Consider the following 21,608-nt stretch of genomic DNA (forward strand, 5'->3'; position numbering starts at 1 on the left):
ACTCACTGATTGCTTTCCGTCTCAGATCTTGACTGTTACATTAACATATGAACTCAACTATTCTAAATACTGATGCAACAAAACCACGGATTTTAAATTTGCAGTGGTTTTTATTTTATTTTTTTAATCAAAAAGACTTATTGGAACATTGTGATTTTCAGATATTGCTATGAATTGTAAAAAGTATAACTGATACCTAGGGCGTCTGATTTTCGGGTGAAATTTTTTTCCAAATTCAGGTGAGTACTTTTTTAAAAATCGGGTAGAATTATTTAATGAAAAAATCTGTTGGATTTTTTTTATATATAACCAAGAAAGAATAAATATTCAGGTAGAAATCGGGTTTTATTTAGAAAGAAATAAACAAATGCTTAAGCACAAAGTGTTGACAACAAAGTTGTCTTCAACAGTTTAAATCCCCAGCATATGTATTTTTCCACACATTGGGGTATGCAAACTTTTGATGACCTCTCTCTCTCTCTCTCTCTCTCACACACACTGTATAGGGAGACATTTCTCAGTTCTAATCAAGTTTTATTTTGTAGGGGAGTTGCAAGTAGAATTGCACACAGAACATACAGGAAAACTAAACAATTTTACTGCTGTTTTACAAAGAGAAACAATCGACTGCACTAGACTGATACTAGTCCTTCATATGTACCCGTGTCCAGCTGTAATGCATAGTTCACCTAAATCTAAGAGGGAGTGCTGAGGCGACTGCTTGATTTAACATTGCCCAGTGTCTGAATAGAATTACCTAAATCATGTGTTTTATATTCACTGCACGGGTATGGAAATTGCCCCCGAATGTTAGGAAGCTGGTTCTTCTTTTGTGCAAAAGAATGTATTTACAAACAGATACAATACATGTCACACTGCCACTGCATTAACTGCGTGCGAGGTGCTGATCTGAAACTGGACACTGACATGCACTGGTGCTGCAGTGCATGTCAGTGTCCAGTTTCCCTGTGCTCCTCAAAGGCCGTGTTGTCAAAGGCCATGCTGCACCCGGCGTACTGTGTGCCTGAGAGGGGGGGCCAGCCTGCCTCTTTCTCCAGCACTCTCTGCAGCTTCCTGTAGCAGCTTTGAGACTGCACCCCCGCACAGCGCCTCAGCCACCGCCACAGGGTCCTGTTCTCAATGATGAACTCCTGAGAGAAACGGAGACTGTGATACACACACACACACACACACACAGACTACACAGCCACAGGGCCCTGTTCTCAATGATGAACTCCTGAGAGAGACGGAGACTGTGATACACACACACACACACACAGACTACACAGCCACAGGGCCCTGTTCTCAATGATGAACTCCTGAGAGAGACGGAGAGACTGAGACAGACACACAGACAGACAGACACACAGACAGACTACACAGCAACAGGGTCCTGTTCTCAATGATGAACTCCTGAGAGAGACGGAGACTGTGAGACAGACAGACACACAGACTGCACAGTCACAGCTTGGGAGAGTATAATATGCAGGGAAATCTGAGAGAAATATTCTCTTGGAAATATCCTCTCAAGGTTTCTTGATGAAAGGGGATGAGAAGAAGAAATTAGCAGAAATTAGCCTATACACACACACACACACACACACACACACACGTACGTATAACATATTTCTGTCCATTTGCTACATGTCATGCCAATAAAGACCAAGACACACAGACTACACAGCCACAGAGCCACGTTCTCACTGAAGGAATCCCTGAGAACGTGCAAGACACTAGAGGCAGCAAGCCTCACACACTCACCTCGATTGCCAAAGCAACAACAAAGTAGACAAGCAGCATGACCAGGATGTGAAGTCGCCACGCGGTCGGGGTGCACACCAACTGAGCAGAGAGAGAGAGAGAGATTGATTCACACTGTTTTAATACCCTGAAAATTCGTAATCTACACATACATGCTGCAAGCTGTGGTGCAGCTATAAACTATACTCACGTCCATGAACTGATAGAGCCCGGGGACGTCTGCGAAGAGGAAGAAGAGACAGACGGCTAACTGAGACAGCAGCACCAACACAAAGAGATCTACAGGGGGCGACATCACACAAACAGATAGCAGGGTGAGTCTGCGTTATGGTCAGGGTCAGGGCACTCGCAGGGGCTGTGTATTGCGTTCTGGAAGGGATGAGCACCACAAAGGCAGGTTAAGGGTTTGGGTTAGGGTTAGGATTAGGGCTATTCAATGTACTGTATAGATGGGAAAGGCTTAATCCCACAGGTTAAAGCCACAGAGCTGCAGCTGAACACACAGGGTGGGTTAAGCGCAGGGCTGGTCAGGGTGAGAGGTTCTTGACACTCACAGTTGGTGTAGATTGCCTTGCGGAAGGGCTTCCCCCTGGAGAAGATGAAGGCCACTGTGATGCAGCTGAAGAGGGACAGCAGCCAGACGGTGGTGTTCTCATAGCTCTTGAACCCGGGGTCCGGCACGGGAACGCTGAGGGTGGAGTTGTGAGTCCCATTCCCTGCACTGGAGCTGGCATTCCCAGGGGCGCAGGCACTGAGGGAACAGACACTGATCTCAGTCAACACCTTTCACCCTTTCCTTTTTCTGTATAAAACATCCTGGCTGCTTTCAGAGATCCAGCAGGATCAGGGAGGAAAGAGTTTGCATCATCACACTTCAGCAGCCACCTTGGTAAAATCAGTTGCTTACATTCCATGGATGACACGACAGAGGGAATGGGAAGGGTTCAATATAGATACAATCTCCACCCCTCACCGGTACACCCGCAGGTCAGTATTCGTGCATCCTCACCTGTAGATATCATTGGGCAGGTACCAGGCCTGCTGCTGCACCGCGAGGAAGCCAGCTGTTTGCAGAGCCAGGCTGAGGATGACATTCAGCACCACGGACAGCAGCATCGGAGGTGACATGAGCTGGGCAGGGGGCCACCGGGGCGCCAGCTTGGGGTGGGCATGGTTCAGATTCACTGGAACAAAGACAAAAGGGAGAGGTAGTCGGTGTTTGGGAATGGGGCAGGGTGGCTCACTGACTATGAGATAAGAAGTCTCTTTGAATCCAGCCAAGGTGGGGTGGCTGTTTGAGTTGCCACTCTGGAATGCCATAACTCTGGTACACTTATTCTGGCATGGGAGAAAACAAACCTTCTGAAGATGCAGTATTAATGGACGAGTGAATGAACGAATCAGTGTTTTCACTCTGAGATTGTCGTGTTGTCTGGATTCTGCCTTGCCAGGGAGTTGCTCAATAAAGACTGGATGGATGGAGGGATAAAAGAATGGAAGATGAAAGGATGGAGAGATGCCCCCCTCCCTTCACTTACTTGTGAATCCAATTACTGTGTTAATGGCGAGATCTTCAAACAGAAACTGGTAATTTCCAAAGCTGTTTAGTTGCTGCAAAAAAACAAAGGAGAAAAAATGGGGGTCACCTCCAAACCAACATCTCAAGCTCCAGCCGCTATTGCTGGTTACCAGTCAGGGCAGAGCTGCATGGAAAGAAGACTGCACAGGCAGTGGTTTGGGAGCAGGGTATGGGAAGGCTCACCCAGTACAGCAGCAGCACACCCAGGTACTGGATCATGCTGTACAGAGCCATGTATTTGAACATACAGTACGAGGTGACCAGGGCTGCACGGCCTTCTCTGCAACACAAACAGAGACACGGTCTATCAATAGAGGGCCAGTGGAAGAGATACATTTACAGGAAGCTAGCACTGAAAGTGCCAAACTGTGTCTCCCTGCCCTCTCAGAGTAGTGACTCACCTGATGAGCAGGGGCACACACTCGATGTTGGGGACTTTGGAGGTAAATGGGGATGCCACCGACGCATCCTGTTCTGATAGCGAGATCCCAGCATGGGCCATTTTCAGGGCCTGTGAAGAGCAATATGGTATCATAATGCCCCTAGAAGAGTGTGCAACTAACATTTTAAATAACATCTTGAGGGGGAATGCTGCCTAATTCTGCAAATATTGGGCGCTACTTTAAAACTACACTACCGTATTCCTTGGAATTTAAGAAGCACTTTTTAAATCCATTTTTTGTTCTCAAAAATGGCCTGCATCTTAAATTTGAGTACAGTATAGTGATGCGTGTATTAAAATCGCAAACAAAAGATGTGACAGCCAGAGTACACAAACAGCAATGTGACTGACTGGCAGTTGAAGGGTTCTGTTGTAGTTATGCTGCAGAGCGGACACTCTCCTCCTTGATGTAAACAAAGCAAGCTTTCTCTCAGCGCCTGCCTGTGTAGCTGTGGCCGTGGGGCAGTAACCTCGAACTGGCGCTGCTGAGTTCTTAAACAGGCGCAGGCTCCCTGGGTACGCCCCCCAGCCAATCAGGACCTCCCGATCAGCTCAGCTCCCCGGGCACGCCCCCCAGCCAATCAGAACCTCCCGATCAGCTCAGCTCCCCGGGCACGCCCCCCAGCCAATCAGGACCTCCCGATCAGCTCAGCTCCCCGGGCACGCCCCCCAGCCAATCAGGACCTCCCGATCAGCTCAGCTCCAGGCAAGCCTTCCTGTTTATCACAGCAGCAGCGCAGCTGAACCAGCGACAGGGTCCTGCCTGTCACAAAGCATCATTAGCTTCCTGAGGAATTCCAAGATAAGCTTTTTCAATTTTATTGTTTAGCGTTAGACCTCCTGTATTTTTCTACATGCCAAGCAATACCACAGTTCACAAAAAAGGGAGAAAAACATGTGTGAGTAATCACAACTGGAAATGAGAAGCAGCTCATAACTGTAATGCTCTGTGTGACAGCAGACTGGAAATGAGAAGCAGCGCATAACAGTAATGCTCTATGTGATAGCAGACGACTGCAAACTGCCTCCATACGTCATTTTCTTATATGAGCAAATGCACCTTTGTAATTGTATCTTTATTTGATAGGGTGGGAAATTTGGGCTGCGTCTTAAATTCAAGGGCGTCTTAAAGTCAAAGAAATACGGTATATAAGGAATGACATCTCAATCTAAATGACTTCTATTTTTTAACTGGTATCTTTAAAATAATGGATGCAGATTCAGTGGATTTCAATGACATGTCATTTTAATTTGAGGGAAGTTCTCCATGGTTGTTCCCTGGTCAGTCCAAACACAGCCGGTGTTCAAAGCAAAGCAATATATCATCCTCATAGTGTCTGATCCCGCTATCCCTGCATATGCTCTTGAAAATTATCTGTGGCTCAAGGGTTCCTCTCCCAGTACATTGCTCAGTTCACTCACCCCGCAATCGTTGGCCCCATCGCCGCACATCCCCACAACGAACCTGCAGAGGATCACAGACAACCATCAACTCTCCAGCGCCGCAGCAACAGACCAATATCACGCTCAGTTAGTCATCTTCATAACCACCGTAGAGATCTGTGCAATTACTGACACTTACTCAAGTCTCTGGAACTCCTCCACCAGGCTGGTCTTCTGTCCAGGAGACATGCGAGCGAACACCGTGCCATTGAGCAGCAGCTGAGACAGAGACAGGTGAGGGAGAGCTGGGTGATCTGCACTGCATGTCAGAAGAACAAGATGTTTTTGAAGATCCAGGATTGTCTGGCACGCCTACCTTGGGCAGCAGGCTGTGGAAGTGTCGCAGGATCGCATCGTAGGTTTTCCCCGTCATGACGAAATGGTAATCACTACAGTTCTGATCCAGCTCCGTAATAACACAGGAGTCCTGAGGCACACACACGTAAAAGAAGCAATGACACAGGATAACAAGCTGCGTCAGTCTCTCCCTTACATCCGTCACTCCCCTCCCCCTCCCCTCCCTCCCCTTCCCCCTCCCCCTTCCCCTTCCCCTTCCCCTTCCCCTTCCCCTTCCTCCTCCTCTTCCTCCTCCTCCCCCTCCTCTTCCTCCTCCTCCCCTTTGCCTCCTCCTCCCTCCCTCCCTCCTCCACACCTTCCCCTCCCCCTCCCTCCTCCACCGCCTCCCTCCCCCTTCCCCTCCTCCACACCTTCCCCTCCCCCTCCCTCTCCCCCTCCCTCCTCCACCCTCCCCCTTCCCCTCCTCCTCCTTCTCCCCCTCCCAGACTCACAATGGTGCTGCAGTTGTGTTTGAGCTCCTCCAGGAGTATCCAGGTCACAGAGGTGGGGTTTGACCCCGAGGGCGGGGCTGCCTCCACCTGGATAACTCGACTTGTCTTCTGAACCATTCCAGAATTGTTAGCGACAGTCACTGCCGTCTCCAGATTATCGCCTGCAGACAGAGCCGCAGAACCTGACTTGCTTTCCACACTGATCTGATAATAATGCCAGAATATGCGGTGCACTGTGCAGCCACTCCTGTGTGCCTCAGCCCCTACCTGTCACCATGACGCTGCGGATGCGTGCGCTGCTCAGCTCCTGCAGGACCGGTCTGGTCTCTGGTTTGGGTCGGTTCTCCAGGATCAGCAGGCCCAGGAAGGTCAGCTCTGACTCCACAGCCTCCCTGCAAACACAGAGCCCCTTACGAATCGTAACCTGTCCAGTCCTGAATGGTCATTGGGACCTAGGAGTCCTGTGAGGTTCCAACATGATTTCCAACAGCATATGTGAACATAAGATAAGGCTAAACACTCAATCAACAACAATCATCCTCATGCAGCTCCAATCAATACTTTTACTTCTGCTAATCAATATGATGCCAGTGGCTTAGAAATGCCACAGCTATTTGCTTTATTGCTTTGAGTTCCATCCTACCCTTCTCAGCCACCAGGGTTCCACATAGTCCCAGGGTGTATTGCTCACCTGGATATGCTGGAGAGGTCCCCCACTGGCCCCAGTGACCTGTACGCCATGCCAATGACCCGAAAGCCCTGCTGTGTGTAGAGAGAGAGGTGGGCAGGGAAGGAGGCAGGGACTGGAGGGGGAGAGGGGGGAGAGCAGAGAGCTTGGGTTTGCAGATATTACAAGCGTTTCAAGTCCTATAGTCTTCTGTCAGCCGGCTCTTCTGCGGTTGCAAGTCGAAATAAATAAAAAAATATGTCCACTCTGGTAAACGTAAGGTACATCAACTCCCTCCTTCCTCTTCTTAACCCTTCTTCCCCCACTCTAACACATCCTCTCCTCCTGTCTTCTCTCAATCTCCCTCACTCTCTTACCTGTCTCCGGTCTGCACAGACTGGCCACTCTCTCTGGCGCCCCCTTCAGGTACACCACCAGCTTGTCACTGCCAAGCTCTTGGGTCACCACAGACATCCTCTGCAGGCCTGAGGAGAAGGGGAACTGCTGCAGCACCAGGACCCCAGCCACTGGAGCCTGGAAAGGGGGTCCGAATCACTGCACTGCGTAGCAACACTGCTACACTGCATAGCAACACAGCGGACGCTTCATCACACACAGCCCTTACTAAATCCCCACTGTGGTTTTGATGTATTCCTTTGTTCTTTGTGCATGCTACAATCCACTTCTCACAGTTGTCTTTCTGGGTTTGTTTAGTTATTGAATAGTTTTTTTCGCGTTGTCATATAAAATGCAGTAAAAACAATTGAGCACAGTAACTGAACAGCACTGTGTGGCTCACCTTGTTGGCTTGGGGTCCGGGCTTCATCAGCACGCTCTGGGTCCCTCTCTCAGCATCTTCATCCACCACCTGTGAGGGGAGCCCACAGGCCTCTTAATACAGAGCAATGCACTCCTGAGATTGGAAAGGAACATGTAGCCGACCCTTATGGTATGATAAAATGCTTCCGTTCAGTTGCTGCTGGAGTTTTTATAGCCTGCTGCATAGCGCCTGCTTACCCAGCCCGTCGCCTCGAACATCTTGAGCTCAAGAGGGTCCCCCTGCGGCACCCCGTCAATGAGGATCAGGGAGTGACAGGTCACCATGGCAACGAAGCTGGGACCCCAGGGGAGGACAACGCCAGGGCTGAACTGGAACACCGGAGCAAAACTGCAACGGAGAGCGCGTGAGAGAGGGAGAGACCCCGGACCCTAACCCTAACCCAAGCTAGCAGTCCTCCCCGCACTCAACGTATAGTCAATGCATCTCTATACCTGCTGCCCTTTGCCAAGCTGAGACCCCACAGATCCAGTCCATCCTCCGTGAGAGTGCCTGTCTGAACGACACAGAGAGAGAGAGACAACCCAAGATCAGGGACCGGCAGCTTTGTCTCTTCCATTCCAAGCGCACTGCACTAGCTTTGTCCAAACCCTTCTTAATTATCCATTAAGGATCTAGCTGGAACAAAATCTAGCAAAGCAATGGAACAGCAGAGGCAGGGTTGCCTTGATATTATTACAGGCAGTTCTTTACCCTGCCCTCTCTACGCCGGCACCCACCTACCTTGTCAAAGCACACAAGGTTCATCTGTCCGCACATGTTGATCCTCTTGGGGCTGATACAGAACACGCCGCTGTGGCTCAGCCGCCTCTGAGCGTAGAGAATCCCCACTGTCAGGGCAGCGGGCAGGGCGGGGGGCACCGCGATGGTGATCACATCCAGAGCCTTACTGATCACCTGGCCTGCAGGCTCCTGCCAGGGTGAGAGAGGGGGCGAGGGTACTCTCACACACACAGGCATTCAGTTATACAGATCTAGCGTTCTACAAGATCTCCCACACTCACCCCGTTGAGGCTCCACACACACAAGGAGTAGACCATCCCAAGGAGCGCGGTGCTGATCAGGAACATGAGGAATTGGGAGGCGTCCCGGTACAGTTTGAAGTCGGTGGGTTTGGGGTACATGATGGAGCGCACCAACTCTCCCTTGGCAGTGTTGAACCCTGCGGGACAGGCAACAGAAACCTTACCAACCGGACAGGCCCGCTGTGATAGATAGGAGGCAGGTTAACAAACAGAGGGGCTGCTCCACACTGGAAACTGCATTCCTCACATGTTACATTGTGTGCACAAGACAGATAACGGCTTATATGTTTAAAGTGTTTCTTGCTGCTGTTGCACTGACAGTTTGAAGATTGCAGATTACCTGGGAGGATACCTCTGCAAGTTTTATAATCTAGATCGTTTTACAGAAATCATGAGAGACAGGGGACAGTATCAGCTGGACAAGAGACAGAAGAGCCTTGTGGAAACTGACCGGTCTGCAGCACCACTGCTCTGACCACTCCCTGCTCATCCGCCCTGGTCTGGATCACCTGAGTCCCACAGAACAGGATGTGCCGCTTATAACTGTCAGGGCCGCCGCACATCCAGGGGCCTGGGCTCTCCAGCTGAGACAGGGCCAACTTCACCACCGGGATACTCTCCCCTGGAACAGACACAGAGAGACCTGTCAGTGCCTCGCACCTGGCAGTGTTGCCGGTCAGTGTGGGCCTGTCAATGCCTCTCACCTGTCAGTGCAGATCTGTCAATGTCTCTCACCTGTCAGTGCAGATCTGTCAATGTCTCTCACCTGTCAGCATGCTCTCGTTGACGACACAGCCCCCTGACAGCAGAATGGCGTCGCACGGCACAATCTGTTTGCTCCCTGAGATCTGGAACATGTCCCCGGGTACGAGCTGACTGGACAGCACCTCCTCCCAGCCTGTGAAGAGACAACGCACATCAGCTTTCCTGAACTCGCAAACCCCACGCAGCAATGTTAAAATAAAAAAAAGGGAAAGAGACCTCCATCCTTCCGGCAGACAGTGACGAGCGTGTTGTTGTGAGAGGCAACCAGGCCGTGCAGCTTCAGAGATTGCTGTGGAATGAAGCAGGACACAGTCAGCATTCACACAGACCTGCTCAGGAACACAGAACCACAGTGAGCTACACATTCTAATAGGAATTGACTGGTCACTACACAAAACAACCACTGGAGGGAGACATTTCACACTTAGAGGCTGTAGGGGAGTTCCGCATTCGTTTTTGCTGATCTGTACATTTATCTTGCCTTTTTATTTTGTAAAGTTGAAGGGAAGTAGTTACTTCAAACAACATGTTATTTTCCCACGGCCGTGTTTTGTGACTCACCTGCCTCACATGGTACACAGACAGCGCTAAGGAGACGAAAGACATGATTACAATAGTGAGGGCGTACTCGGCATACTGCTCCGTGAACCACAGGATCACAGAGAACACCTGGAACACATAGAACGGGTTCAGCACCTGTGTGGAGAGGAGCCAGGGTCACTTTACATGGCAAGGTGTACAGTAGGAATGGATTCAAACAGGCCACTGTGATACCCTAGTGCTGTTGAAGAAAAGAGAGGATGCACGATGGTTCTGACTGGGTAACACAATAAGCCATTTTAAAATTGGAAATGACCGTGAGAAAACGTAAACACATATTCATACAGCTTTAACAACTGCCTCTACAGGTTCATACAAACTCAGAATCGACACACTGCCTCTACAGGTTCATACAAACTCAGAATCGACACACTGCCTCTACAGGTTCATACAAACTCAGAATCGACACACTGCCTCTACAGGTTCATACAAACTCAGAATCGACACACTGCCTCTACAGGTTCATACAAACTCATCAATACAGAATCAATACACAAAATAATTCCAAGAGGCCCAGTTTTTGTTTTCTCTCACCTCTTTAAACAGCAGCTTCCAGATGGGTGGCATGTCAATATCAATGGTGTTGGGCCCCACAATTATCCGCCTGTAAACAGAAAGCCTCCTGGTTACTGTGTGCTTCAGCAGCTTCACAGTGTAAAGAGAATAAAGAAAAAGCACTGTATGAATTGAAGAATTAAACACCGTTCACCAGGCCTGCTGCCAGCCTGAACAGAGCACAAGTAGCCCTCTTACTTTGCTATTCAAATCTTCTTGTAGTATTATAAGTCTAATGTTGTGACATTATTGATATGATCTCAACCCACCTGACCTCCTGCTCCTCTTGTGACAACCCCTCCCCAAACAAGGAGTGGATGTCCCGGCCGGACAAGCTGTCATCTAGCCCCCTACGTGAGAGAGAGAAAGGGGGGAATTACCTGTCAGAGACACAGCCCTCAAGCACAGCTCCCAATATACAGAACACAAGAAAATCTCAAAACCGCCACCTACTGCACTCTGACAAACTGTTTGCCTGTCAGGTCCCAGATATACTTCACCATCTGAACCTGGATAAAGCGAAACTGCGGAAACAAAACAGGTTTTTTTTTTTTTATCGTTACAGCACTTACTGAACTTTACAGAATCACCTACAAAAAATGAAAAAAAGTAAGCCCATCACAACACAATATAACCGAGCTCCCGCTAACTTGAATCTGTAGGAGTAAAGCTTCTCGTTCTTTACGTTGCTGCCCTTGTGATCCAGCCTCACCTTTAGCTCGGGGGTCACAATGGTTTTTTTGAGGAGATGCATCTGGGCAGACAGAATAGGGGCCTCACTGTGACCTCCTGACCCCTCACGGCTCCCAGCAGCCAGGCTCACCCACAGCACTGCCTTACGCCTGTAGCTTCGAAAATCATCCTGTAAGATGCAGCACAGAAACTAGAAGGGGACACCTAGTCTATAACACCCACGAGAAGACTTCTACTTTCTAATGACTTTCAGTACTGTACATTACAAAGAATAACAGATGCAATACATTAGCAAGAGGTTATCTGGTATCTGGTATTACTATCATCCAAAAGAAGAAGATGCAGATAATGCAGAATGGAGAACAGTTCTACTGTGAACTCTGGGGTTTTCAAATCCCACACAGGCAGAGGGGACAGGAAGAGCGGTGTACAGGACAAGCTAACATGCTGATTCCAGGTGTACAGTTTCATTCCCTTCACTCAGAGAGACTCACAGTGGTTCGGAGCAGCACCACGTCAGCCTGCTCCAAACAGCAGGGGGCGCAGTTGGTCCACACGTTCCACTCAGGCTTCCAGTACAGCAGCAGGAACAGGAAGCCGCAGGTCAGCAAGCCTCCCATAATGCACAGGGCCTGGCGGCAGCTCTGCGTTTTATAGCCAAACACTTCCTGCGACAAGAGATTACGATTTAAGAAGAACCTATAATCACGAGCAGGCCTGAAACATTTCCAACACAGCTGAGAGATGGCAAAGGGAAAGGCGGTACTGGTTCTAGATACAAGGCAGTGTTTGGAAAAGATTAGCGTGCTGGGGTGTGCATTAAGAAGTGTTTGAAGCACAAATCTGAAGTTCTGATTGATGGCTCTTCTCATTCTATCAGCTTTACATTCAGTATGTTTGGGAGCAGCACAGTGAAAGCCTACACAGTGGGTATGCAGCTCTCAATAAGAGAAGCTTAGCCAAACCTTGACTGCCGCTTGTGTGCACTGACACAGTATTAGTTATCCGAAGGGATGGATACAGAACTGAATATCTGCAACTTGCTCCATAAGCATCTGCACTTGTTACATGAAGCTATTTTTCAGAAAGGAATGCAATCATTTTAAAGTTATAAAACTAGCAAGAATTGCAACACTTTCTGTTGAAGCAAGCTTGTCGTATCCATAAGCAGATCACAATTGAACGGCAAGTTCAGAACAAAAGCGGAAGCAAGTGGTGTGCCTTACGAAATACACCACTGTGTGTGTTCTCTTAATGGATTCCACTGGGCAGCAGTGGACTGTGTGTGTGTGTGTGTTGGTATTGCATTTTGAATGCTGTGCTTGTACAGTGAATCACTTTGTACTGTAACTATTACTACCTCCAAGGATGCCCTATATTGACATCCCAAAGGACAATCTGTATTCTGATAATAAATAAATAAATAAATAAATAAATAAATAAATAAAGCCTTATTTTATTAAATTCTCAGTGGGCTAGGCTGCATGCCAAATCCATTTCAACCCCTTTGTGTTATATGTTTGATTTTTTTTTTAATATATATTCTGGTTCCCACAGCAACTGTTAAACAGATTAGGCTGAAAGTTCACGAACAGATTAGGCTGGTCTGTGTTTAACACATGCTTTCTGTTTGCTGCCAAACGCAAAAAGTGTCATTATTACTGTCACTTAAATAAATAATTTAATTATATATAACTTGGGAATTAATACACATGGAAAACATATGAATGTTGAAATACACAAGTTAATGTCTGCTGATATACAACCTATGCTACAGTTGTTCCATTAAACCATTAGTAAATATTTCATTTGTGGCAAAATACATTTGCAATTCAAAATAAGTCCTGGTTTCTTATTAGTAGTTAACAGATTTGTAAAACTTTTCAAAAGCTGTCTGAATCATTTGAGTCGGAGTAACAGCTGGTCCTGGAGAGCAGGGTCTCCCAAGGAGGGGGCGCACTGCCAGGACTGGCAGAATGTGCTGACTCATTTCAGTGAGGCTTTTCAATAGCTTGTGCTTAAGCAATTTCTGAATCACCTTGAAGTGACTGGATGTATTTTCAAATGCAGTCTTCATCGACTCTTCAACGCTGTTTGCTTGCATAACTGTTTTTTTTATTTTGCGTGTGTAATTGATATGCAAATCTTTCAGTTATATGTTGATTAAAAAAATAAATAAATAGAAAAAAGTCGATATGCAGCTCTCTTAACTTTCAAGACCCGTTTAAAATGCCCAATTTGAATCCTATTGCCCCACTGCTGCAACCACTAACCACAGATGTACCGGCGACCTCAGTTTACCCTTGTCACGCCAACTGCCTCATGTTGCCCTCAAACTAAAGAAACGGGATGGTTCCAAACTACCAAACTCTGGGAGCAAGGATGTCGCCTAGGATGTCTTAGTAATTGCATTTTGCGTTTAGAATTGTTATTTTATCACTTGTAAAATGTACTTTGTTTATGTTACATTTTTCACTTCTCGTCTGAAGAGGATATCGAAGCCTATAGCCAGCACCGCAGTGCCGGTGGTTTTGTATCAATACTAACAACCAAACGAGCAAGATGGGCCGAATGGCCTCCTCTCGTTTGTAAACTTTCTTTTATAACATTTATGATGAAAAAAGTCTGCTGTTTTTAAAAAAAAAAAAAAAACAGTTTCTTCTGTAATTTCTCATTTTAACAGTGTATAGTGCACACTCAGAACCGCGAATTTCATTATTTAAACGTGACAGATGAAAACGACTCTAGTTCATTAACAAACACCAGTCTTCTGCTGCTGGCAAATCTACTCTTATAAAAAAAAAAAAAAAAAAACATGAAACTTTTAAAAGATAACATTTTCAGGAGCTTGTACTGTATTTCAAAAAGCAATTATCAGCCAAAATATTACTTTTCCACAACCCTACCAATTAAAAGAACAAAAAAGTAAAAATAAAAAGTAAATACATCTGTTAAAACGTTGCTAAGACGTGGTAACTGATGCATTCATTCAAATTCTTACCATTTCGTTTTCTTCGCCTTTGTTTATTAACTGCCGATGTCCTTCAATATAGTCAGTTTTTGGTGGCATTTTTCAGCTTCTTTATAAAACATATAAAAACTTCTCGCCGAGTAAAACTTGACGCACCCGATCTGGCTGCACACTCAATACCGGGCGCAGGTGCTGTGCAGAATTGGCTTTGGGTGCGGAGTTAAAAAGATGCCGCCCAGGTGCAGACAAAGCGAAGAACACAGAACCGGCAATATTTCACCTGATCACAGCGCTTTAAAGCTCCTTATGTGAAGCAACACATTAACAGCCACAAACCTTGCACTGGCACAATAAACTTTGGTAATCTGGACAAGTATGCAATGGGGGCAGGGCATAAAACAGCAAGGTGAAGCTTACTTATTACTTATTCCTCAGCTAGTGTGTATCTACTGTTGGGCCTCGCTGGCTGTTCTGGGTTAATATCCTCAAAGATGGTTGGTTACATAATGGAAATGTGTTATACTTTTAATTCACTTAAAAGTATTTACTGGATTAATTTTCATTTAACCCAAAACAATACACAACGTTATTGTTTTCCGCAAATTTATTATTTTTTAAATATTTTTTTACAAATGTATACATTGGATTGGTTATATTACTCAATCTACAGTTAAACTACATAACTTACCTTTTTTTTTTAATTGATTTTTTTTAACACTAATCTGTGGGCAGTTATGAAAACCCTAACAATAACAAACACTTATTAGATTTCCAAAAAGCACTTGAGAACAATAAAATGGCTGGTTTCACAGACCCCGATTAGCACGGATCCCTGAGCGATGTTACTTTAGGTAAGTGCTAATGGGGTCTGTGAAACCAACCGTAAAGCTCATGCTGAAAGCAGAACTCATTGCTTTAGTGTGTCTGGTGAAGCATTTGTGGAACCATTTCCCTGGCTGTATTGCTGTAAACAGAAATAAGAGCCATCTACTTCCAATAGCAACATCATAATTAAAAGCACGCATCCCAAGGAATGCAGTGCATTGAGAACACAGTACAATGAATGGTTTGTCCCAAGAATGTGTGTTTTCAATAGTTTTTAGACCGTACTCGTATCAGGTGAAGCCTGTTCCTGAAAAAAAAAAAAAAAAAAGCTTTTGTTTGATAATGACCAATACTAGAAAAAGGTTTTGAAGCATTCAGGTTACTGGATATCACTAGTGATGCCATTATAACACCCGAGAGAAAAAAAAGATTCAGAATTGGTACAATGCTCTGGAGCAACAGAAGCTGAACTCCAGGCGGAACGCAAAGATATTAGGTTTCCACTCTGTTCAATTCAAGTGGAACAAAATCTGAACAAAGTGTAGCTGGAAGGTAAATTGTCTAAAGTAACTGATCATAATTCATCTTCATTTAAAACAAAATGTACCACTAAGATTCATACCGAAACTGAGGAAATAGCACATTACTTGAATAGGTAATATAACAAAAATAACAGCTTGACACATTGCACATTGTGTGAAAGTTATGTGAAACATTCATGAATGGAGGTACATGTTTTTTTTTTTTTTTTTTTTTTATTGGGTTAAGGTTGAAAAATAGATTCTCTCTGTACATACTGTTCTGCACAGGTTTCAAGAATATGTTCATAAGAAAAATCACAACATTAGGGCTCATAAGGTATTGTGCAGAAATCGAGAAATGAAGAAGAAATCCCACCCACCACTGTACACATCCCCAGTATAAATGTACAAATGTCATTTTTGCGCACCTTGTGCCCTTCAATATGAAAATTCAGTGCATGTGGTCCATAGGTGTGCCAAGCAGAGTTCAGATGCAGATGCATGCCAGCCTGGATTCAGTTCAGATTCATGTAGGTGCGGAGGTCTCTCTCCCAGTCTTTCTCTCTCTCCTCCCTCCTCCTCTCCTCCTTCTTGCTGACCGTGGCCACCCTCTCTGTGCGCCCTGCCTTGCCTCCCGGGGCTCTCTCCACAGCCTGCGTGTCTCGAGCGCTGAAGTGAGTCACCTTGGCTTTCAGGTCGGTCTGGAAGCCCAGCCCCTTCTGATCTCGCTTCAGGACCGTCTTCACTGGGAACTTGCGGCCCTTCCCAGCAGGCCCCAGCCCGGATTCAGGGTCCCAGCCTTCTCGCACCATCAGTCGGAAGCCCACGTTGTTCTCTGGCAGGCAGTAGTAGGTGGGTGCAGGCGTGCTGCCTTGGCTGAACAGATGCACAGTTGACCTCTCGTGTTGCTCCACACTGTCCTCGCTGTACTCCATCTGACACACGGCACACCACCTCTTCACTGTGGCTGAACGCCTGCAAAACAAACACACCGAGTCACGACCGCCGCACTGTTACTCATCAACACTACTTACTGCTCTGCACGGTCCATTCAATCATTTAGTAAAGAATGTGTTAATAAGTAGTCTGCTTTACTTCATAGGTCATTTGACCACAGCAATGTCATTGTGGTGAAAGAATGTTAGTCTGGAAGAAGCAAGCTAATAAGTGGTTGTGGCAAACACGACATATCGATACTGTACGTTTAAAAGAGAACCAATTGCGTATAAAAGCTGAACAATTAGCTTGTTGAGGAGGCTCGCTGGAGGTCACTATGGGTGCTGTATGGAGGTTGGCGGTTCCTGTTTGCTATGCAGTCTGGGATGGAAGGCATTGTGTGATGTCATCAGGAAGTTTGGAGCTGAGGGCTGTGACTGATGGTGTGTTCGAATGAAAACAATTTGAAAGGAAAAAAGTTTTCTATATTATCAGCGGCTGCATGAGGAAAACGTTAACTAAACTACTTGCCAAGTATTTGGAACAAACTACGTGCCGGAGGCCAGATGAACAAACAAGGTTAACTAACAGCTTTGAAATTGGGTAGTTTGGTTTTAAGTCATTGAAAGGATTCCCGCATCGTTGTTTCGATTGCTAAAGGGAAATTGACATTTCTGTGACTGGTTAAATATCCAATACAGTCCCTGTAAGGAAGAGAAAATAACTCGAACATAACTGACTTGAAGCATATTAAATGAACATTACTCTGTCTATCAGAACTGCTATAGTATTACCGCCAATCCTTGTGTATTACAGACTTGTGTGTTATTTTCCTTACTTTATTATTTTTCCCCTATTTATTTATTTTGTTTTAACCAGTACATAATTTTAAATATTCCTTTATAGTATACTGGTGTTTTTTTTGTTTCTGTATTTTATTTTAGTAAATTGTTAATTAACTTTTGCTTTGTTGATTAATTGTTGGGTATGTATATTGCGTTGTGTGTGTTCGCTGAGACTATTGAAACCCGGCTTGCAGTTTAATAGTGTAAATTGGCTCGTGAGGGTATATTCCCGCAACCACTGGCGTTGATTACTAAGAGGTGTCTTTGGTAACACAATGGTAAAGTTAAGTTTGTCTCTTGGAAGGACCATATTTAAAGCAGGTTTCCAATAGGGATGAAAAGCTTTTCATTGTCTTGTACTGTTTGTTACTACCATAGCAATTAACTGTTATTTTTTTTTTATGTTTGGTTAATTAATATTTTGTTCTGTACATGTTTTGTTTCTTTATTCTGTAAAACTTGGTTTTTTATTTTGTTTTTGTAATTTGGTTTCATTATTATGGGTAAATGGACTTAAAGCTGGAGCCATCTAAATATATATATATTTTACCTCATAAGCAACTTGTTTGGTTATTCAATTAATTAATAGTCCCCTTTTACTCTGGTTCACTATATAGGACTTGAATAGGATGATGGGTTTTCTGGTCCTGGTAATGTGGTTAAGTTAAATAATTTGATAGGACATTTATTACTATCTGGCACCCTAGAGCTTGACGCCGTTACATAAGTGGCACCCCAGATGGGACAGAGCTAATTAGTACTGGACTAATTGGGATATAATTAATTGGAGTTGATAATTGGGCGATTGTTTTAGAGGGGGAAAAAATGGCTAATGTTTTTGAATTGAGTGATGATTAGTTAATGCCTGCAGCTGATATGTCCTTGCTAGATTTTGAAACTGAGGGTGTTTGTTCGCCTCAAGAATATCCTCCTTTAAGGCCATTGCCTACACCGTTGGGTTTACGATCAGGAGATCTAGATATACGGGTGTTGGCGCAGTCAGTGGAAATAAGTAGACAGATGGTAAATGAATTGCAAACCATTGTGCAGGAAAACTCAAGAAAACAACTATCTATGGAAAAAGAATTGGTTGATCTTAAACAGGAGCAAGGGTTTATTATTGAAAGCATTGAAGGTTTAAAGCAATATATACCATGTGTTATTGAAACATCAGTGAATGAGTTGTCTGATGCTGTCACTAAAAGTCTCAATGGTGTAATTAAGCATTTATGGGAAGAATGTAGGGCTAACATAGAAGGTGTGAAGGAAATGATTTTAAATTTGCAAACGCAGGATAAGCTTGAGAATCGTGTGGCAGATGAACGGGATTTGTTGGTTTGTCGGACAGTACAGGAAGTGAAGCAATTGGAAGAGTGTTCTGAAATCTTAACAAAACGTGTGAGTGTTTTGGATGCAAACCATAAGAAAGGTGGTGCTGGTTTGTCATTGGAAAGTAGTGCACAAGTGAGAGGAGAAACTGGCGTAACAGCAGCTAAGTTGCCTGTTAAAATTAATTTTCCGTCCTTTGGAAGAGTGCATGATGAAAGTGATCCTGTGAAATATTTAGCCAAATGTAGTGATTTTCTTGCCCTGTGTCCTATGTCTGATTATGAAATACTGGCCACAGTAGGCAATGTTTAACATGGCATAGCCCGTGATTGGTGGGAGATTGCTAGAGAGCAAGTTATTAGCTGGGCAGATTTCAAGGAGAAGTTTATGTCTGCATTTCTTTCAGATGATTATGAAGATGAATTGGAGGAGCGAGTGAAAACTCGAGTGCAGGGATCAACAGAATCGGTACAGAATTATGCATATAGTTTTCGTGCTTTGTGTAGAAGGTGGAAATCTTCAATTCAAGAGACGGAGGTTGTAAAACTCAGGTTAAAGAATATGAATCCTAAATATGTTAGTCATTTGAGAGGTAGAGTTAATACAGTAGAGGAGCTTGTGCAGTTAGGAAGACAAATTGAGAAGGATCTGGCTGCTCAATCAGAGTTTGAAGGGCGCCAGACCTATGGTGGTAATAAAGAAAGGGTATATAAAGGGCAGCAAGTTACCCCAGTGGCGAGCAAGGCTAGTGTACTTTGTTGGAGGTGTAAACAGGAACATTTATCAAAACAAAACTGGCACCCTAGAGATTGACGCCGTTACACGGTTGCTGAGGTCAAGTGACCTTGGAAGCACAAGCCATGCGAACTGAGAGCTTCTATTAACTATGAGGGTACAATTAATAACATGTTTGCTTCTTTCAAAACTGTTCTTGTGACACATACATAGCGAATAGAAGTACAACACATGCATGATTTTGGGAACTGTTTAATTAGCTGTAAACACCCCTTAATAAAAACGGCAAAGGTTTTTATTTTGTGTGTGCCGAGCCTCACCTGCGGTTTGCTGTCTGCTCCTCCGATATCGCTCTGAAGTCCTGCAGCACTCTCACCACCTCGGTGTGCCCCGCTTCCTCTGCCAGGTCCATGGCATCACGCCCCTGCGTCTCAACCACGCCCACCCAGGCTGCCCCCTGCTGGAGAAGGTACTGCACCACCTGGCAGTGCCCTGCATAGGCGGCACACATCATGGCAGTCCAGTAATAACTGTCCCGGAAGTTCACATCACAGCCCTGTTTCTCCACTAGCCCACTCAGGCTCTTCAAGTCCCCATTCTGAGCACACTTGAGAATCTGGTGCCCGTTTCGTTCTGCGGCCTGGCCCCCAGCAGGGTGCACTCTGTTGGCTGTGCTTGAGTGCTGCCTGGGTTCCTCTCTCCTCTTTCTCTTGCCTGGCCTGGCTTTCCTCTGGGTGGCGCTGCAGCTACTGGGCCCTGCTGCCTTCTCCTCCGCAGTCTGCAGCAGAGTCTCGTAGAAGTGTTTCGCCTCCTCTCCACTCAGCCTGCTCCCCTCCACACTCCCATCCTTTCTCTCATCCCTCTCTCTGCTCAGCCAGCGGTCTGCCTTCTCCTGTGCGCGTGTGAATGTTATCAGCCGATTCATGGCGACAGCCTCTTGAGACCACGTCAAGCCTTTATCAATGAAAACACTGTACTGCAGTCTTGCTGGTTTTCAGCTGTTAAAAAACAAAACAAACATGAAAGACTTAAACAAATATTATAAAAACGTTCTTATAATTGTAACTGCTCATTCTAAACACCAGCATCATCATTTGATCTTACCCTCTTAGAATGATTCACTTTGACCTATTTCAAACTGTTCACCATGCTTTTTCTTGTCACATTGGTAAACTCAATTCCGTGTACACTTTGCTGTAAAGTTGTCTTTTCGCACCATCCTGCTCCCTGCCAGCCAGAGAAACACAATTAACTCGTCCCAAGTGTCATGCATTGGAATGCTGGCCCTGGCTTTGCTGCTGATGGACAATGATTAATCTGACCTACATTATTAAGATGACATTTATAATCAATAAAACAAACAACAACAAGGGTTCATTTTAAATGACGTCATTTGCAACTTGATTTAAGAACCCTTCAATGAATATTACAAGCAGCACACTGCTGGCAAGAGAAGGAACGCAAATCATAACCACGCTTCTGACGCTCGCGTATCCATTTTGAACAAAGCAAATACAGTGACAAAACTCAGTCACGAATCTGCCACTGTGCTAGATAATTTACATAACAAACATTTTAAAACGTATTTATACAACAACGCCATACAATATTTAATTGAATATCCCAAACTTCACATGTTAAACACCGTCAGCACGGTACCCACAACAATAACATTTACAAGCCGACAAACCCAATGGTCACAGAATTACAGGCCTCAACTCACACCGACTCCAAAATCCACCTCAGTTTACAAACGAAGGTACGTTTCACACGCTAACACATTATAACTGATTCTATTATCTACTTACAACCTCAAAAATTACACAAGTTCTTGTTTTAATAGATATTAAAATGTAAACGGACCCTACCCGTTGCCACACAGGCGCCATGTTGAAATGCCCGTCACTGCGCGTCCCCGACTCTTATTGAAAAATGGCGGGGACGCGCTACAGTAAAGGTTGAATAATTACTGCACAAGTTTACTCTGCCTGCTTTGAAAACGATAGTGTATTCAACTTTCATACAATTTAACAAGGTATATACTATTAATGAAATACCAAGTCGTGATAATTAATATTTTGCTGCACTTTACTTCTTTACATTAAGATAAATAAACAATACAGTATTCTGTCAGACAAAAGTTCAGACATTTTACTATAATTTCATTATATTTACAAGCAGTACCTTCTGTAGTTCTGGTATATTGAGTGAAACTTGATAAAGACACTGCATCCAAAATTCAGCATTGTACTGCTATCAATTCCACAAATGTTCTCTATTTTCAAAACAA

At 45.1% G+C, this 21,608-nt stretch overlaps 2 protein-coding genes across 8 annotated transcripts; both read right to left on the minus strand.

The window, feature by feature from the left end:
• Nucleotides 1-165: 165 nt before the first annotated feature.
• Nucleotides 166-15,200, minus strand: LOC117416838 (probable cation-transporting ATPase 13A4). 5 transcript variants are annotated; one of them, XM_059034284.1, is made up of 30 exons: nucleotides 14,158-15,200; nucleotides 11,651-11,824; nucleotides 11,176-11,325; nucleotides 10,917-10,987; nucleotides 10,733-10,813; nucleotides 10,443-10,512; nucleotides 9,870-10,004; nucleotides 9,525-9,597; nucleotides 9,310-9,441; nucleotides 8,995-9,165; nucleotides 8,523-8,680; nucleotides 8,242-8,430; nucleotides 7,953-8,014; nucleotides 7,698-7,848; nucleotides 7,480-7,548; nucleotides 7,058-7,214; nucleotides 6,705-6,816; nucleotides 6,281-6,405; nucleotides 6,014-6,174; nucleotides 5,542-5,652; nucleotides 5,365-5,444; nucleotides 5,205-5,247; nucleotides 3,742-3,851; nucleotides 3,524-3,620; nucleotides 3,300-3,372; nucleotides 2,771-2,945; nucleotides 2,316-2,512; nucleotides 1,952-1,980; nucleotides 1,762-1,842; nucleotides 166-1,151 (listed from the first exon to the last, which is right to left on the minus strand). In XM_059034284.1, the coding sequence occupies exons 1-30, from the start codon at nucleotides 14,224-14,226 to the stop codon at nucleotides 951-953; spliced, it is 3,507 nt and encodes a 1,168-aa protein (XP_058890267.1). In that variant the 5' UTR covers nucleotides 14,227-15,200; the 3' UTR covers nucleotides 166-950. The 5 variants fall into 5 exon arrangements, with proteins under 5 accessions (XP_058890267.1, XP_033884147.3, XP_058890270.1 ...); XM_034028256.3 differs by having other exon boundaries at nucleotides 1,952-2,040; XM_059034286.1 differs by lacking the exon at nucleotides 166-1,151 and adding an exon at nucleotides 1,172-1,413.
• Nucleotides 15,201-15,339: 139 nt separating this feature from the next.
• Nucleotides 15,340-21,270, minus strand: gpank1 (G patch domain and ankyrin repeats 1). Of its 3 annotated transcripts, none has more exons than XM_034028270.3 (3): nucleotides 21,187-21,270; nucleotides 19,639-20,316; nucleotides 15,340-16,448 (listed from the first exon to the last, which is right to left on the minus strand). In XM_034028270.3, exons 2-3 carry the CDS (start codon nucleotides 20,241-20,243, stop codon nucleotides 15,989-15,991), a joined length of 1,065 nt encoding a protein of 354 aa, XP_033884161.1. In that variant the 5' UTR covers nucleotides 20,244-20,316; nucleotides 21,187-21,270; the 3' UTR covers nucleotides 15,340-15,988. The 3 variants fall into 3 exon arrangements, with proteins under 3 accessions (XP_033884161.1, XP_033884162.1, XP_033884164.1); XM_034028271.3 differs by having other exon boundaries at nucleotides 21,182-21,238; XM_034028273.3 differs by lacking the exon at nucleotides 21,187-21,270 and adding an exon at nucleotides 20,423-21,153.
• Nucleotides 21,271-21,608: the final 338 nt, after the last annotated feature.

The sequence above is a fragment of the Acipenser ruthenus genome, chromosome 12 (assembly GCF_902713425.1).
Source record: "Acipenser ruthenus chromosome 12, fAciRut3.2 maternal haplotype, whole genome shotgun sequence".
Taxonomy (NCBI): domain Eukaryota; kingdom Metazoa; phylum Chordata; class Actinopteri; order Acipenseriformes; family Acipenseridae; genus Acipenser; species Acipenser ruthenus.

Coding starts and splice junctions, on each gene's coding strand:
- gpank1 (XM_034028270.3), bottom strand. CDS start 20,243: ATGAATCGGCTGATAACATTCACACGCGCACAGGAGAAGGCAGACCGC. Junction 16,449..19,638: donor GAGCAGACAGCAAACCGCAG/GTGAGGCTCGGC, acceptor TTTGTTTTGCAG/GCGTTCAGCCACAGTGAAGA.
- LOC117416838 (XM_034028256.3), bottom strand. CDS start 14,226: ATGCCACCAAAAACTGACTATATTGAAGGACATCGGCAGTTAATAAAC. Junction 10,988..11,175: donor TTGTGACCCCCGAGCTAAAG/GTGAGGCTGGAT, acceptor TTGTTTCCGCAG/TTTCGCTTTATCCAGGTTCA. Junction 9,166..9,309: donor CAACGAGAGCATGCTGACAG/GTGAGAGACATT, acceptor TGTCTGTTCCAG/GGGAGAGTATCCCGGTGGTG.